Here is a 16,176-nt window from a genome sequence, read left to right as displayed (position 1 = left end):
GCTACTCTGTGTATTTTTATCGGTGGTACACTGAAACTAACCATGTCGATAGGCATCACTGCATCACTTTCGCTCATGACCGCCGCACGTCCTTCTTGAGTTTTGCAAACGACAATGCCACCTCACTAAGATGCGCAGTCATTTGTGTATATCCCGCATCCAATGGCCAGTCAACTCTTTGTTTCGAAATCGGAGTAGATATCCCCCCGGACAATCGCGCGGTGCCGCCATGATGCATCCAGGTCCTTCCGTTCATGTGACCTCGTCGTTTACATTCACGCAAAGCGGGTAACAATGCTTAGCTGCATTCTATCTGCACGTGAGCGAGAAGGAATCGCTACCAGATTAACGACATTGATCGCCACGATTGAGATTATGCCTACAGCGGCGTGCCTGGCTCCTCAATGGCATACAGCTCAGGGGTTTCGGAAGGCAATTCAGAGACTTCGAGAGGTGCTTTCAAACGGAAGGCGCAGGGAAGGTGGGTGAGTTTAGAGAAACACCTCCCTAGAGCACCACTTGAGAAGTTGGTTCCAATGCCAAAAGCCATCAGCGACCTACGACACTGGGCTCCAACTTGGCTATTGATCCTTTTTGTCGCCACTGGGGTATTACCAAAAGGTAAAAGCCAAACTTACTGATCTTATTTACATAACAGACTCCGGTTTGTCGACACTCGTCGCTTCTTCAACTGCCTCAACTCCAAATGATCCCATCGCTGAAGCTCAACATTACAGCATGCAGCCTGTAACGCTGCCCACTTTGGAAAGAATCGTCCCAAGCAAGCTTTACGAATCAGCAGGAGGATCATTGTATATAGGCAGCAATGTATTCCAATGACGCAAACGCTAATTATAACGGGACTTCCAGGTTTTCCTTATGCAACTGTGATGCCAACCACAGTCCGAGCAACATTCATCAGATGAGCAATGGTTACGATTACCCTCGTTACAAGTTAGCAACCATCCAATGTCATATAATACCTCCTGAACAACACAAAAGAAAAGACTACTCCCCCCAACCGATCTCAAGCAAACGGGCTCAAAGACTAGGCGACAAGATGGCTTGAGTCGTCCCCCAGAGGTAACTTCAGTTTCTCAGCTCATATTTCCACATGGGACACATTCAAAGACAAATGATTGCCCACTTCATCACCCATCTCTCGTACCATTCCGCCACTAGAGTCTGACAAACGAGTAAGGCCTCCACAAATATTTGGTCGAAACGTGCGACGGTTTCAAAGAACCTCAAACATCTTGTCATCAGCCCACCCATTGAACCACGCCGATGGCTCTTGACAGCTCAACTCTCCTGTTCCGCTGACTTGCCAAACCACGTTTCCCGACACGGCTGATGTCGGTAATCTCTCTAAGGAGTGGATGTCTGTTGCGCTCTCCTCTAGTCTGAAGGGAGCGCAGTCCGCGTTCAAATTTCCAATCAAATCAGAAAACCAAACAAGGATCCCCGAGCGAGCAACATCACCTTCGATTACAGTTTCCACAAGCATGAGAGCCAGCTGAAACATATGAATACCCGGGCGGAGCTGGGCGGATTACACCAGCTTCCGACTCGATAGCAAGAGAGCTGGTGGCGATTGCGAATGACCAAACATCCCCGCCCTGAGCGACTTGCATCCCATGCCCATCAGCAAGTGCAATGGCGCCTGTTTATGCACTGTGCAAATAACGGGGATGTTCCCAACACAGAGACCTCCCATCCGACAGTCTAGGGCATCGTCGACGTTGTTCTCGGTCGGGTTCAGCATGGACTTTACCTCCTCCAATAGGGTGACCGAAACCATTACGGTCGGCGGCCAGGATCTTGTACGTCCATACAAATATCAGACTGATCGATTTCCGCATCACTAGCCGCCTCAACCTAGCGCTAGTTGGTGATCAGCTTGCTTTCGTCTCATGAAGGCGAATTGAAAGTCCCGACCGCTCGAAACAGGATCAGAGAGCTCTGCAGGCTTTTCAGCAGATCGTCACTGTTGATGGTATCACAATGAACAAGACGGTACCGATGATGCTCATTGATGACTCCTAGTCAATCGAGTAAGCAAAGATGAAGCGCCTTGTCCACTCGGTCACCGCCAACAGTGGATGCAGAGCGATTACACTGTGCTGGTAGCTCAAGGTTGCCGAGAGGCTTAGTGATGCTGTCACAGTTCACGCAGGCTGCGGTTTTAAGATCGCGCAGAGCAGCGTCATTGGGTAGAGAGATTCGATAGCCTGAGGAATTAAAATGTAGTCACTACTACGATCAATGCCAGATTCTGCCGTGACTGTGACTTTCCCCTTAATATTGGTCGCTCGTGGTGTCTCTCCTACTTTACGCAATGTTTAGTCCCCGGGATACAGATAATTATTCTTTTTAACGGCGATACATATCACGGCTAGACTATGCAGTCACTCAACGGTCGCACATGTTGTCTTCTCAAGTTCGGTCATATAGTCAGAGCTCCCACTATTGACTAATCGGAAAGTTCCTCCTCCAGCTCCTGAACTATCTCAAGATCCATGCCATTCGCACAGTATGGCAATTCTGGCCAAGCCACCAGCCCCCATGATGCCTCATCACCATGTGGTACCTGATTCACCGCTAGCCACTCAGCCCAGGCTCGCTCAACCTGGCGCACGAGTCTAGGAGGGCCTTCGTCTCTGCCGCGGATTTCGAATCTTGGCTCGACCGTACCAGCAGGTCGAAGTCCAAGATAAGCCCTGCTAAAGCCGGCCGGTAAAGGGACTTCTCTCAGTTCGGGACCGACAGACCTGAACGGAACAGTGAACTCAAGTAGGCCGAATCTTTCCACTGGAAACACGGCCTGCAAGACCTGTTGCATTATGTCAAAATGACCTTGTGCAATGACGGCACGGACAGCAATGTTGCTGTTCGCCATGACATTATACACTCCATCACCGCAATGGTTGTCCACGTAAATCGCCATCGCGGAACCCAAGGGGCTCATGATTCCGATCAGTCGTAGCTCTCCAACGAGTTCCAGCCCGAGAGCCTCTGGAATCGACTGGGGCTCTGCATCTGGTGTGCTTGCCGAAGACTCTTGTTCAACGATTTCACCCGCAGAAGGGAGCACCTCGGAAGCGCCGTTCACGGCAGCTTCGTCGGCGATAACGACCTCAGTCTCCGCACGAGAGGGGGGAGTTTCAGAGGGGTCGACCATACTTTGGTCTTGATTGGAAGTATCTTCGCTCATCTTCTTTCGCGGTCGTGGCTCAAGTGACAGCTCTTGACGCACTCGTGGGTTGGCGAAATGAAAATGGTGGAAGTGTGTGAGGAGGGGAAGATATTTTACAAAAGTGAGTCCCGACGAAATGCCAAGATGGGTAGGGATAAAAATTCAGCATTCAAAACAAGATAACTCTCCACTAGACACAAATCTTCAATACCGAAGAACAACAAATATGTCAAGAAGCAGAAGGATGGACAAAAAGCACAACAATCAAAAGGGGATATTCTATAGCCGTACAGCATTCTCGATTATAGTAAAATGTCACTACTCAGAATTTAGTGGTTACAGGTAGACACACAGAGGCAAGGGACACAAGGGAATAAATGTAGGCAAGGTAGTTTATTTCCTACTCTCAGGCTGCCAATGAACGGGTCACAGTTCGAAATACACAACCTTCTTCTCTGGTGCTTTGTCCAGATCTACCCAAACCTTGGGGCAATCGTTATTGTGCTTTTCGCAGACGTTATTCGGAAGAGGCTGCACGTTGTCAGTTTTGCAGACGTCAATAAAGCAACGCCACTGTTCATCGTCCACTCCATGCACGAACGACGTCAAGCGTCCAGCACTACCAGTCAGAAGCAGCTGTGAGGCCAACTCGTTGACAAATGCTTGTCCTGCTGATGCCGCAATGGGGTAAACATCGAGTTCCATGACCTGCAATGCCATGTCGTGGAGGATCTTGGTTATCTCATTTGCTTCGAAGGGTGCCTTGATTCGCTGCTTCAACCACACAATCTCCTCCATATGCACCCTCTCTTCTTCTTCAGCTTCCTGTTCATGCGTCTTGAGTTCTTTCTCCAGGTCAGCGAGTTCTTCCAATTTCAGGTTATGCTGATGATTCAAGCGAGACAACTCGTTTTCCGCAGCCTCGAGTTGATCAGCTGCTGCCTTCAGGTCAATCTTTGACTTCGTCTCACGATTGTTCAAGTTCACCAACGTCCTTTGATGAGACGAAGCTTCCTTCGAAAGGGTTTGTCGCAAAGATTCCTCTCTTGCCTGGCATAGTTCTTCTCGGGCTTTGAGCTGACCCTCGTGAGATGATGACTGCTGCTGTAGCAGTCGGTTGATGGCTTCCTTGTCATTGCAGTTGGTGATCAAGGTTTCCACCTTTTCCGAAAGGTGTCTGATCTCTTGGTCTTTAGCATCCAGCTTGATCTTGAACTCCTGTTGGAGCTGCTCAAAAGCCTTGTCACTCAATAGCCTCTCAATGCGATCGCTTGTTGACTGTGCAGCCTGACGCATTGTTGTTTGGCAATCCTCAAGATACTCTTTGAACAGTGCCCGCTGCTTCGCAACAGACTCCTGATACTCATGGCTCTTGATAGCCCTGTTCTCGCATTCGGCTATCTTGATCTCGAGCCTATTGACGGCAAGGTCCAACTGGCCTGTTAACGTCGAAGTCAGCGTGATCTCAGTCGGCTTTTCAGCCAACCCTTGCTCAATCTGACCAAGCCGCGCTTGTACCTTACCGAAGGATGAATCAATAGCCTTTTCAGCTTTCGATAACTGGGCATTATCGACTTGAGCTTGATCATCAAGTTTGGTCAAAATGGCCTGCTTCGCCTCAAGTAGACCATCAGCTGTTGAGTGAGCAGCGAAGCCATTTTGGATCATCTGAATGGTTCTATTCCAGGCACCTTCAGACTCTGTTTTGCTTTTATCGATCGTGTCCTCCATAGTCTGTGTACTTGTGGCAACCTGTTCAACTCTGTCCTGGATAGACATCAACTTCGACGACTGTGCCTCGAGGGCATTTTTGATGTCGTTGAGACCTTGACGCGTTCTGTCCCGAATAGAATTGACCAGACCATCGGCGGCTTCCGTTGCTTGATCCAGTGCAGTTCGAACTCCCTTGATTCCTTGTTTCGTGTCAGTGCATGAAGAGTTGAGCTGGACCAGAAACTCTTCCTTCGCTGCAACAAGGTCAGATCGAACACCATTGAGATCTTCGCGCGCCATGGCACCCGAGGTCTCGATCTTCGACAGGGTGTCTTTCTTGTTCAGCTCAATAGCTTGCCGCAAGTGCCCTATTTCTTCAGTCGTTGTGACGCCGGCAGCCTTGATCTCCGTGATTGTGTCCGCGGCGGTCTGCTTGCCTTCATCGGTCGTCAACAGCCGTTTCACGGCATCTGCGAGTACTGCACAGATAGCCTCCTGGAGGTCTACCTTGAGTCTCCTTAGCTTCTCATCCACTGCGTCTCCATTAGCAGTTATCCTATCACGAACCGAGCCATCAATCTGTTCAATGCTCGGAATGGTTTGCGTGTGTGAGTTGAGCAGTGTCTCGAACTGAGCCACCAGGCCATTGACGCTTCCGTCGACCTTCTCACCCAATGCTTTTGTCGCCCTTTGAGTCAGGGTCTCCATGAATGTTCCACGAGGGATATCCTCAATAGCTTGCTCGATGAGTTCCAGTTTCCCCTGGAGGACCGGGCATATGTCGTCAACCTTTTGGATGATCAACCGCTGATTCGGACCAAAGTCCCTTCTGCGAGCTTCATAGTCTTTCTTGGACTTATCAGCCTGTTGCTTGGCGTCTTCAGCCTCTTGTCTGGCGTTTTCCATGCCAGACTGCGTGGCCTTGGCAACCCGCGCCATTGCCGCAAGGATGGCGGGATCGCTCTCGCCACTGGCCATTCTCTCGTTGAAGATATCAAAGGCTTCCATTTCAATCTCGTCTTGTTCTGTCGGGCGATATACTCGGAAAGTGCTGAATTAGAAGATGTGTTGTGAAATGCTTGACTCCTGCTTGCTGCATCATGCAGCCGATTCGGTCTTCATTGGATGTGGCCCGAAGATTTACCGACGGATCAATTTGGGCAAGGTAGGTAGTTTCACGTAGCATGCGATGATAGATGACACGAATGAGATGATAGATAACACAGATGGCAGGAATTCATTAGTTTAGCAAGGTATCGTTTCATTAGACAATTACAGAATAATATAAGCTAATCTTTGTGCGCTTTTCATACATAATTCCCTCATTCATCTCGGCACTTGCGCCGACCTTCGCGATTTTTTCGACATGTCAATGTCCGCGCTTATTCTCGTCTGCCTTTTTGCAGTCATCGAAGAACTTGTTGAGAAAAGCGAAGGTTGGATTGTCTTGAGGAAGTGTGCCGATTTCTGGAATTTCAGGATCAAATTCTACACGCCCGGCGCGAAAATAGAATAGCATGAATTCGCCATCTATCTTGTCTTCGAGACTCCATCGCTTTCCTCTACCAGTATAAGAACAGGGCGAGATCTCTTCACCAAGAAATTTGTATGTTCTGATACGCTCTTTGTCTGTCGCTAGCGACACCGAAGCAATCAACGTGTACAGACATAGATTGGGCAATGGAAGAGGCGCCGAGGCATCGATGTCGTCTATGTAGTAAACAGGGACACGGAAATTCTGGAGTTCCGAGAATGGAAAGGGTTCTAGGTCTTTGCGTGTTTTGTAATGCACACGGATGACTGCAGGCTCAGCGCAAAGCTTCAATATCTGTTTGTCGCGTTTCTCCAGAAGCTTGAAAGGTGTTTCCATGAACTTTTTGAAACTCCTGTTTGGCTTCTGGGCACGGTCGACCACCATAGTGCTTATGTCAACCATCGTCGCAGCCGGATTCGGGCCCATATCTGCGCTCTCCCATTGAGCACCATGCTGCCTTATTAAGCACTCTCGGTACAAGAAGTGCGCATTATCAAGCCAAAAGGTCTCTTTCATGAGAGGCGAATTGATCAGACTAAGAAAGCTGGTCTCAGGTTGTCTCGAATGATGTGAATTGAGCAGTTTCAGGATATGCTGCTTCGAATGCGCCCATGCGATCTTCTCCTCGTCAGATTCGATATATGCCCAGGCCAGAGCAAGGAGCGGATTTCTTTGCTCGACGTCTTTGCGTTTCTCTTTGTCGAAATAACGCGGTAGCATTTGACTGTAGATCCAACGAATCAACACAATCAGACAGTCTAGGCCGCTGGTCTCGAGATCTTGGGGACTCGAGTCGAATTGTGCACCGGGAGGGGAGTACAATTGTAGATTGCGACGAATAGTTGCCCGGTCTTCAACAGGATCAAAAGCGTCGCGGAGATCTTCGCCGACTTGCTCCATAGTTGCTGTGATGTAGGAAGAACGCCGAATTGTGTGGATAATGAAAATGGGGGGAAACGTTACATAATAAGAGATCTAGCTGATCCAAAAGTCGTCTGGCTAAACTGCAGGTAAATTTAAATTAAATAATTTAAACTACATTTTATAACTTTATATAATATATACTGCATTTATTACTATAGTATATTTTTTATTTTAAAATTTAAAGCTTTAAAATTATTATATATAGAATATTAAAAAATAAAATATAAATAAAAAGTGTATAGTCTTTTTAATATAAATATTTAAAAGTAAATAATTAAAAAGTATATAACCTTTTTTTTAAAAATATTAAAAAGTATATAATTAAAAAGTATATAATATTACTATAAAAAAAATTAAAAAGTATATAATTAAAAAGTATATAATCTTCTAAATAAAATTATTTAAAAGTATATAATTAAAAAGTATATAACTTTCTCTTTAAAAATATTAAAAAGTATATAATTAAAAAGTATATAATCTTATTATTAAAAATATTATTATATAAAGTCTAAACTATTATAATAGCCTTAAGTTAAAAAAAGAAATTTAATATTTTAATATTAAATAGCCCTTTATGTTTAATAGGCGTGTTTTATATTATAGTAATGTTAATGCTTTTGGTATTAAGGCTTGTTCCCTTGGGAATGAGGGCTCCTTTATGTGAAAGCAATATAAATAGGACTTTCTACATTGGTATTTTTACAGAGATCACCCCTTAATTAATTATGCCATTTATTGACGTCAAAGCTTACAATTCAATATAAACCGAGGCGCTACGGGACAAAAGCACAGTCATAATTTCACATCTCGCGAAACTAATCACATCTATGGGCATGTCATTTGAAGTACCAGTGTAGAAGTGGCAATGTGCTTGTAACTATTCGTCCTATCAAGCTTTCCATAGTTTTGTAATTGCTTCTCTATCCTTCTGCTCTCGGGCCGGGCGTTCCTTGCGCCAACGGACAACCCCCGTCGAAGAACCAATAGACCCAACCCTCGAGGAAGGTCGGTACGGGTTCAAAGGCTTCAGCTTCAGTGGTTTGGGGCGCGAATCATCTGTCTGCAGAGAGGCGGAGCCAGGGCTTTCCAATGTTGCGAGCGGTTGATCCGGATCGTGGCGACCATCTGTTTCGCTGGCAAGGTCTCTGGGCGGTGTTGACCGCAGTGGCTCAACGAATGATGGTTCTTCCAGCGTCAACACATTGATATCTGAGTGCCGATTGATCTCAGAACCGGCGTTCTCCTCCTTGGCCGACTCTGAGTGAAGGTTGTCATTCTGTGGTGTCTCCAGATCTTCGCCCATATCATGATCTCTTCTCGGGACAGGACTGCTAAAGTGGTCATCGAAAGCGCCGCCGCAGCCGGTGTTATAACCACCATCATCGAAATCGTACGTAACACCGCCGTGGTCATCGTTGTGGCCACCATCATCAGACTGATCTTTCTCGCCGTTGGGTGATGTGGGGGGGTCATTGTCGACACCCTGGTTGCTGGCCGTGCTGGCTCTGACATCCATCAGCGGTTCGGTGTCAGTCATGGCTTCATCCTGCAAGTCGTCAAATTCGTCACGTCTCGATTGTGGCAATGCTGGGATAGTGACAACAACCATCGGATGTTGACTGCCGCCATTGAGGCCTCGATCGCAATGAATGTGGCGCTTCTCTTGGAGCCACGCTCGTCTCATGAGATTCGGGAAATCAGCCATCTTAATCACGTTCCTATTGATCTGTTTCAATTCCTTGAAGGCAGCAAAGGAAGTCTCTGTGCTTAGTCTGGTAAATCTGAGGATTGCTTCCTTGATGATTCCCAGATCTGCTATCGTGACACCGTAGACATCATATCCATCTTCAAATTGCTGGGATGTGTCCCAGCGCACTTCACGGCCACCGCGTTTGGCTCTGTCGGATACAACGTCTGCGATCGCCATGAGGAAATTCGAGAGGTCACAGTGAACGACCTCAGGACCTGTAGCACGGATGTACTTATGGAATTTGTGAACAGATGTCGGCAATGGTCCCAAGTATGACCGCATCTCTGTTCTCAGTCGAACAGTTGGGCCGCCCTCGATCATCGTTGTCGGGGCCTGCCAGCGCCTTCGGTCATCTGTTCGGCAGATGACAGTGTATTGGAGTATGGTGACCAATACGTCGATGTCTCGCTTCCATATGCGGTGAGTTAAGATGTCTGTAAACTCGCGACAGAAGCCTTGATCCCAGGCCACCTTTGACGTTGCATCTGTGATCCTTGAAGGCAGATAGCATAAGCCTCGACGAGGTGACAAGATGTCAAATGGAGACCGCTGGCAGACTGAAAGACACATTTTCCAGAACGTCAATTGTCTGCTATGGCTCCCTGCGTTCAGTCGAGAGATTGCGAACTTCTCCGCGGATCCGTCATACCTTAGGGCGCGCTCATCTGCATGAGTCCAGTTTGCGTCAAAGGTAGGCGCGTCTGGACCAACATATGACAACGCCCGAGCAAGTGTTATCATTGGCCTCTCATAAGTAATATAGGTCAATTCCTTTCGGCTTAGACCTCGGAGTGCTTCCGACACAGGCTTCATGGGCTTTCCCGCCTGGGCCGTCTGTTGGTTCGATGCCGTTATGTCTGTGGGAGCCGCTGAGGGCGCTTCAGGGGCGTCTTGGGTTTCTTGGGCTGCTTTGGGCTTATTCTTTGATCCCTTGGGCCTGCCTGCCTTTCGCTTCGTCTTTGGAGGGGGTGGAGGAGATGTAGGAGAAGCTGGTGCAGGACGCTTACGACCGCTTCTCATAATCCGCCCATTCCTTCGCGTCTGTAGCAAAGATGCTGCAAGACGGGGACGGGGCCGTATCTGATGATCTTCGTCGATATCATCTTCCTCTTGATCGTCCTCAGAGGCATCAAGGTTGTCGGTCTCGAAATCTTGATCCTCCTCAGAGCGATCATGGTACTCATCGTCGTCGGATCGGGAAGGCATCGTTCTGTTGTGGACTAATAGATTAGTTAAGTCCGTTATCGTTTGAGAGAATTATCTTACAGTCTGTTGTTGGAACTTGGATCCTCAGAGGTTATCTCGTGCGATGACTTGTGTGGGTTGTGTTGACTTTCTGTTGATGTGGGGCAGAATGGGAGGCGTTGAAGGCCTGAGCCGCAGCTCGGACCAGCAGTAGGTCTAGACATTGTCACTCTACTTCTTCGTTCAGGAAATTTGAATGCCCTTATGGCTGCGGATAGGAGGTTCAGCACCTGTATATAGCAGAATTTGTTTAAAGACTCTATTAGACTCCAGTCCGAGATAAATGCACGGGAATATATTCGAAGCAAAAGCTCGGTGCTGTTCGCTCAACCTCCTGGAAGGGTCGTCCACGTTTGTGACGAGAGCTTGTGTGCAGAACATCGTCACACATGTGATTGCTGTCGAGCCCATCAAAGGCGAAGGGCTACCTAACATCGAGATATCATATCCTATTATTCACCCCAAGACCGTCACAATATTCTAGACTCCAGACAATGACAAAGACCATATGTTACAGCATATCACGCACATCACAGTTAAAGAAACATTTAAAGTAGAGATGACGACAGTTCAATTGATCAGACTCGATGACTATTCCACTCGACTACCCACTCGTACTACCTCAGGTCATCACAGTTCAGTGGTATAGCTCTTGGCGCGGATGCCCCTCTTCGTGGCCTCGGCCTGTGCTTCGCGCAGGATCAACTTCTGGCGAGCAAACTCCTCTTCATCATCATCGTCGTCATCGCTGTCAACCTCATCCCAGGGTTGGAGTTGCGACGCATCATGCTGCTCCTTTGCAAGCGCCAGGTATTCAGACTCAGGCTCGGGAGAAGGCTCAGGAGAAGGCTCGTCCTCGACTGCTGTAGTAGTCGCAGATGGCTCCTCGGTCTCAGGAGCGGTAACAACTTGGCCGTTGTCCGCCATGTCGACATCTTTGTTGACCTTCTCAGGCTCATCGACTCGTGTCTCAGGCACCAAAGAAGCATTCAGAAATGCCGCGGCAGCTTTCTGAAGTTCGGACAAAGGGGCTACCTTTGATCGCGCCTCAGCCAATGCCTTCTCCTTCTCCTGTCTCTCGAGCCCCTCGTGATAGGCCAACACAGCTGGCCAGCCCTTCACACTGGGGTCGACAGGCAGCTTCGCGCCTCCGGGGCCATTTTTATCGACCCTGCGCTGGATCTCGTTGATGCGGCCGGCGATAGACTTGGTGAACTCAGGGGTCCACGGGTAGCGATGATATGCCTCTTTGCTTTGGGCATGCTTTCTAACAAGCGGATACCAAGCCTTGACGTTCAAGAAGCTTGGCATGTTGCGTCGATCGTAGACAAAATGACGCAGTCTCAGAAGCTTGTTGTCCTTGAGAGCTGGGTGAGGACAGTTGCCGGCACTATGATCCATAGTGTTGCAGAACGGGCAGCCCTTCATGTACCCGTCTGCGCCAGCCTTGAGGCATACAGCCAGAGTGTGCTTGTCTGACTTGCACCCAACGCAGCGGATCCGTTCCTCGGAGTGGTCGTCGGGTGGGCCTTGGTCTTGACCACTAGCCTGACCAGAGCTTTGCTGGTCCCCATGCTGGAGGAACGCAGCTCGTCTAGCCTGTCTGGCGGCTGTCCTTGCTTCAAACTCGGCTTCCTCATCGCGGTCTAGTGTGAGCCGCTTCCTCTTGCAGTTCTTAGCCATGAAGTCGGCCTTACTGGTCAAAGTAAGGGCGCCGACGATGACTTCATCCTCCTTCTGTACCTGGGCAATAGCATCCACGGCTTCATGCGCACCACTCGGCGTATTAGCGGAGAAGCCAATCGTGGTTTTGCCCACAAAGTCGGTCGACACGGCCATCTCATTCTCCACGAACCGGCCGGTCAGTCCGTCTGTTAGGGCCAGGTGCTTTTGCCCGATCGCGTCCTGTGAAGTGGCAAACCTCAGAGCGTTGCGAGGGCGGATCCTCATCACACTGTCATTTCTGGGCTTAGTGGTTGACGAGTTGTGCTGTCCGCTCTGCGACCCAGCACGTCTCGCCAACTGCTTGTCGTCGTCCTTGCCCTTACCCTTATTCTTGGGGTCATTTTGGGTCTTCTTGTTCTTGTTGTTGTCGTCGGCCATTTTGATAAATGACCTTGTGTCTCACGCGGATGTCGAAAGTATTTCTTTGTGTCGTAGAAATGCCGTGCGCGTGAGTGTGAATGTTGTTGTGAAGTGATTCCTCTCGCGAGCTACGAGTAACGCTAGCCGATAACAAAGTGGGTGGGGCAGAGCCGCTTGCTCCACTTCATAGGTACGACGAAGGTTCAGGTTCCAAAGAAAAATACATTTACTACCTGTGTGCCAAATCTGTCTATCTTTTTACTCAAACATAACTTAGCTATGGAATATAGTATTCTTTGCGGAAGGGAAACTGAGCCCATTAATTCCAGGCTGTTTGTAATTGCGAATGAAGGTCGAGAGATGTCGCGTTGCCGACCTTGGGACGAGGCTGGTAGAGACAATGACGACGACCAAGTTCTGTCTGCTTATTCAAGCTCATAACCACAAGTAACGAAGCACCGAAAGAGTTCCTGGACGTCAAGACAAGCTCGTGGGTCACGTAAACATGGCGCATCATATCATGTTAGACAATTGGTCAAGCTACATAAAGTTTGAACGATATCTCCACTTAGAACTGGTCGTTCCTTCCCATCCTGCTGTGCCATTAACGCAATAACAAGCACCATATAAGGAACAGACATAATCCCCTGGTAATCCTTGCCTATTGCTTCATCGCGGTGACACAGCCTTTGTCACCCATGGACAGCCAGTTTCGAACGTGTGTTTATGCACAATGTGTATAGAGGAAATGAAAACGTTGTATGACGCGGAATGACTCGCCCTTCAAAGCGAGGGATTCGCCACCTTGTAGGACAGAGAGTTCGAGGCTCGAAAGCAGGTTAGCGCTCTGTGGTCGAGTGCGATAAGTCTCTTTTTGTGGTGACCCCGTGTAAGTTACAGAGCTCTTATGAACAGGGCAAGAGGCATACGGGCTCGTGATGAAATCTCATGATCTTTGTCGAGGATTGCAAGTCCATTGGGAGAGAGTGTCAGTCGATTGGAACCAACGTAGGCTCAACACTTACAACCCGAATGTATGGGCAATGACGAAGAAAATCTGAGGATTATGCTCGAGAGACGTCATCGAATGTGCCTCATTTCAACACAAAAACAGGTTCAGCATCATGTTTCGCGAAGCCAAGTGCATCATGTGGGTGGAGCAGGGGTGTCACCGGTAAAGGTTCGGGTAAAAATAAACATTGTTCACAGGTTCTGTTGAGATAGTGGTACCTCAGGCCCCCACATCCCTCTTGGTAGCCTGCGCACCTTAGGGCCCCAGCTAGCTAGCTTCCTCATACACACACCTCACATCTCTACGAGCCACACCCTTCACAACAGGTTCATCAATCATCATCAAAATATCGACGATATAATTTCCGATCACAACACTACAGCATGGACACTCCTTACTTGCACCAATGGCTGACTGACACCTCGACCGACATAATTGCTCTTGGTCATTTCCACTATGAAGGAAGCGTCGTTGACACGTCAGAGCCGTGGCGGGAGATCTTTGAGAGTTTGATCAGCCACGAAGCTCCCGACTCCCTTGTCGTGATATCACCAAATGTCGAACATCGTCGTGATACCATAGACAGAGGTTTCGAAAAGTCTGGCCAAAGCGTCACCAGTTTTAGAATGTTCAGCTACGCAGCCTGGACTGATTATGTCATTCAACGCTGGTCAGCTACTACTGGCCCAACATTGAAGGGCTACTCGATGGTGATTATCGATTTGGATCCTTCAATGACGATAGAATGCGCCATGGCATTGTTGGTCACTACGCATTTTGTCATGGACACGGCGGAAGACAGCATGACGAGACTGTTCACAGTTTCATGCACCGACGTGGACCACGCTTTCGAGAGGCTGGCCGACCATTTGGAGTTGACACAACCGATGTCCTTTCATATCGAGGACACCTCAGATACAAAGTCTGAAGATGAACAAACCATATACTGCAAATCTTTATCTGAACTCTCCGAGCGATTCAGTGAGCGGATTGAAGGTTGCGAGGGAAATCACATTGTCCTTGTCTACAATTCAGAGGCCGCGGCATATGCTTTGCTTGATGAGTCTTGGAAGTCTATCGCATACGAAAGGCTAATTCTCGTCAGGAATGCCGAACGGGATGTGTTTCGTGGAGACGAGGAACGTATTCTTGTATCTCTCCTTGATGGATCTCGTCCTCGATTGCCGCTTTCTGGGTACAGGCACATTCACATGGTGGTTCAGCCGATGGTTCAGAGAACGAGCTTCGACCTATCTGTTGGTCAAACGACGAGGTTCTGTCAGCTACTCTCCGTCGAAGAACGAATTGAGCTCAGATCCGTTTTCCGTCGACTCGAGGATCGCCCCTTGTCTGCGACCCTTTACGTGATAGGAGAAGAAGAGAAGGAAGACGAATGGTGGGAGACAGGGCCCGTGATCCGGCGCAAGGATGTTTGGAATCGCAACCTGGGAGCGTTCATGACCCTCGTCGCATCGCTGGAGGGTAGGGTTGATACTGCCGCCGCCGCCGAGTGCTTTGTTCCCGAGGGATGGATGGGGATATATGTCACAATGGAATATCGCTTGAAAGCTCACGGTATCCTCAAATGGAACACGGATGAGCGATTGATTTTGGGTCTGGAGGTTCGCGAGCTCGCAGTCTTTCGCGCAGTCCTTCCGTTTGTTGGGTACGACTACCGACTGGCGTACTTTATTGCACAAGGATCCCAGACCGGCAGTGACGCTCTTCTTGAGACCAAGATTCAGCTGGCTGCTGTGGTCAACAGCGGAGGTGTCGCCATGTTCGACTTTCATGTGGTTCTGCCAGACTCTATCGACACTATGCAGGATCTCATCGACGCCTGCATTGGATACAGTAAGCCACTCTCCAACCAGGGAAGCATATGGCTTGCGCTTGGTCTCTGGAAGCGTCTTGCCGATCATACCGACAACTTCGAAAATGCTGCACCTGACGGACGTATCCAGTTCCCGGGCAAGCTTTCCCTGACAGCGGACAGGTTGGGATGCATCAAGGCTCAAAATTCCTTGTTTCAGATGTCATCTGCTCTGAAAGAATGCGGCATCCATACCACACAAAAGCAGGGTGGCGACGAAGCCATGCTCTCGGAGAGTGATTGTCACGACATCCAGTCTCATCTGTTCAGGGCATATCTTTCCCAGTTGGCTTCGTGCTGTAGAGACATATCCAGTGGTGGCTCTATTGACTTTCTAGACATCTCATCCAAGCGAAAGGTCCTCGGGCTTACAGATTTGGGAGATGATATGATTGATCTTGGCAATATCCCGAACGATGCGCCGGCTTTTGGAGTATACCATGGTCTCCGTCGATACAATAACGGGGGCCTCGAATTCCAAGATTTCACGTTTATCCCCTCAAGACTCGTGAACGATTGGGTGTGGGAATTTCGGGATAGAGTGGGAGACCCAACGTACGGGATTGAGAACATGCTCAGAGTTGAGTGTGGCCTGAGGCGCAACTACGACGGGCTTAGGGATGAGGTATGGAATCCAAAGGATCAGTAGATATTCTACAAGAATGCACTTCATTTGTAACAAGAAACTTCCCCGTGATATCCAAGGCCGAGATGATCATGTAGGCATAATCAGTTAAATAAAAGTAAATGGTCTGAGGTAGTCCCTCGTGTCTTGCTTGTTGCCCTTATTTGGCTTCTTAAACTTCCTCGCCTTTTGCCCTTACATTTTGGCTATCGCTAGGCC

At 48.7% G+C, this 16,176-nt stretch overlaps 6 protein-coding genes across 6 annotated transcripts; 1 reads left to right on the top strand and 5 right to left on the bottom strand.

Moving 5' to 3' along the window:
• Positions 1-2,473: 2,473 nt before the first annotated feature.
• FFUJ_13916 (uncharacterized protein) lies at positions 2,474-3,214 on the bottom strand (the record flags this gene model as incomplete). The annotated part of the gene is made up of 1 exon (XM_023581470.1): positions 2,474-3,214. One exon carries the CDS (start codon positions 3,212-3,214, stop codon positions 2,474-2,476), a length of 741 nt encoding a protein of 246 aa, XP_023434164.1.
• Positions 3,215-3,622: 408 nt separating this feature from the next.
• FFUJ_13917 (uncharacterized protein) lies at positions 3,623-5,917 on the bottom strand (the record flags this gene model as incomplete). The annotated part of the gene is made up of 1 exon (XM_023581469.1): positions 3,623-5,917. The coding sequence occupies one exon, from the start codon at positions 5,915-5,917 to the stop codon at positions 3,623-3,625; it is 2,295 nt and encodes a 764-aa protein (XP_023434163.1).
• Positions 5,918-6,278: 361 nt separating this feature from the next.
• On the bottom strand, positions 6,279-7,343 carry FFUJ_13918 (uncharacterized protein; the record flags this gene model as incomplete). The annotated part of the gene is made up of 1 exon (XM_023581468.1): positions 6,279-7,343. One exon carries the CDS (start codon positions 7,341-7,343, stop codon positions 6,279-6,281), a length of 1,065 nt encoding a protein of 354 aa, XP_023434162.1.
• Positions 7,344-8,256: 913 nt separating this feature from the next.
• On the bottom strand, positions 8,257-10,323 carry FFUJ_13919 (uncharacterized protein; the record flags this gene model as incomplete). Its single annotated transcript, XM_023581467.1, has 1 exon — positions 8,257-10,323. One exon carries the CDS (start codon positions 10,321-10,323, stop codon positions 8,257-8,259), a length of 2,067 nt encoding a protein of 688 aa, XP_023434161.1.
• A 669-nt stretch (positions 10,324-10,992) lies between these two features.
• FFUJ_13920 (uncharacterized protein) lies at positions 10,993-12,465 on the bottom strand (the record flags this gene model as incomplete). Its single annotated transcript, XM_023581466.1, has 1 exon — positions 10,993-12,465. The coding sequence occupies one exon, from the start codon at positions 12,463-12,465 to the stop codon at positions 10,993-10,995; it is 1,473 nt and encodes a 490-aa protein (XP_023434160.1).
• Positions 12,466-13,842: 1,377 nt separating this feature from the next.
• Positions 13,843-15,981, top strand: FFUJ_13921 (uncharacterized protein; the record flags this gene model as incomplete). The annotated part of the gene is made up of 1 exon (XM_023581465.1): positions 13,843-15,981. The coding sequence occupies one exon, from the start codon at positions 13,843-13,845 to the stop codon at positions 15,979-15,981; it is 2,139 nt and encodes a 712-aa protein (XP_023434159.1).
• Positions 15,982-16,176: the final 195 nt, after the last annotated feature.

The sequence above is a fragment of the Fusarium fujikuroi genome, chromosome FFUJ_chr08, assembly GCF_900079805.1.
Source record: "Fusarium fujikuroi IMI 58289 draft genome, chromosome FFUJ_chr08".
NCBI lineage: Eukaryota > Fungi > Ascomycota > Sordariomycetes > Hypocreales > Nectriaceae > Fusarium > Fusarium fujikuroi.
This window is presented reverse-complemented; position numbering and strand designations above follow the sequence as displayed.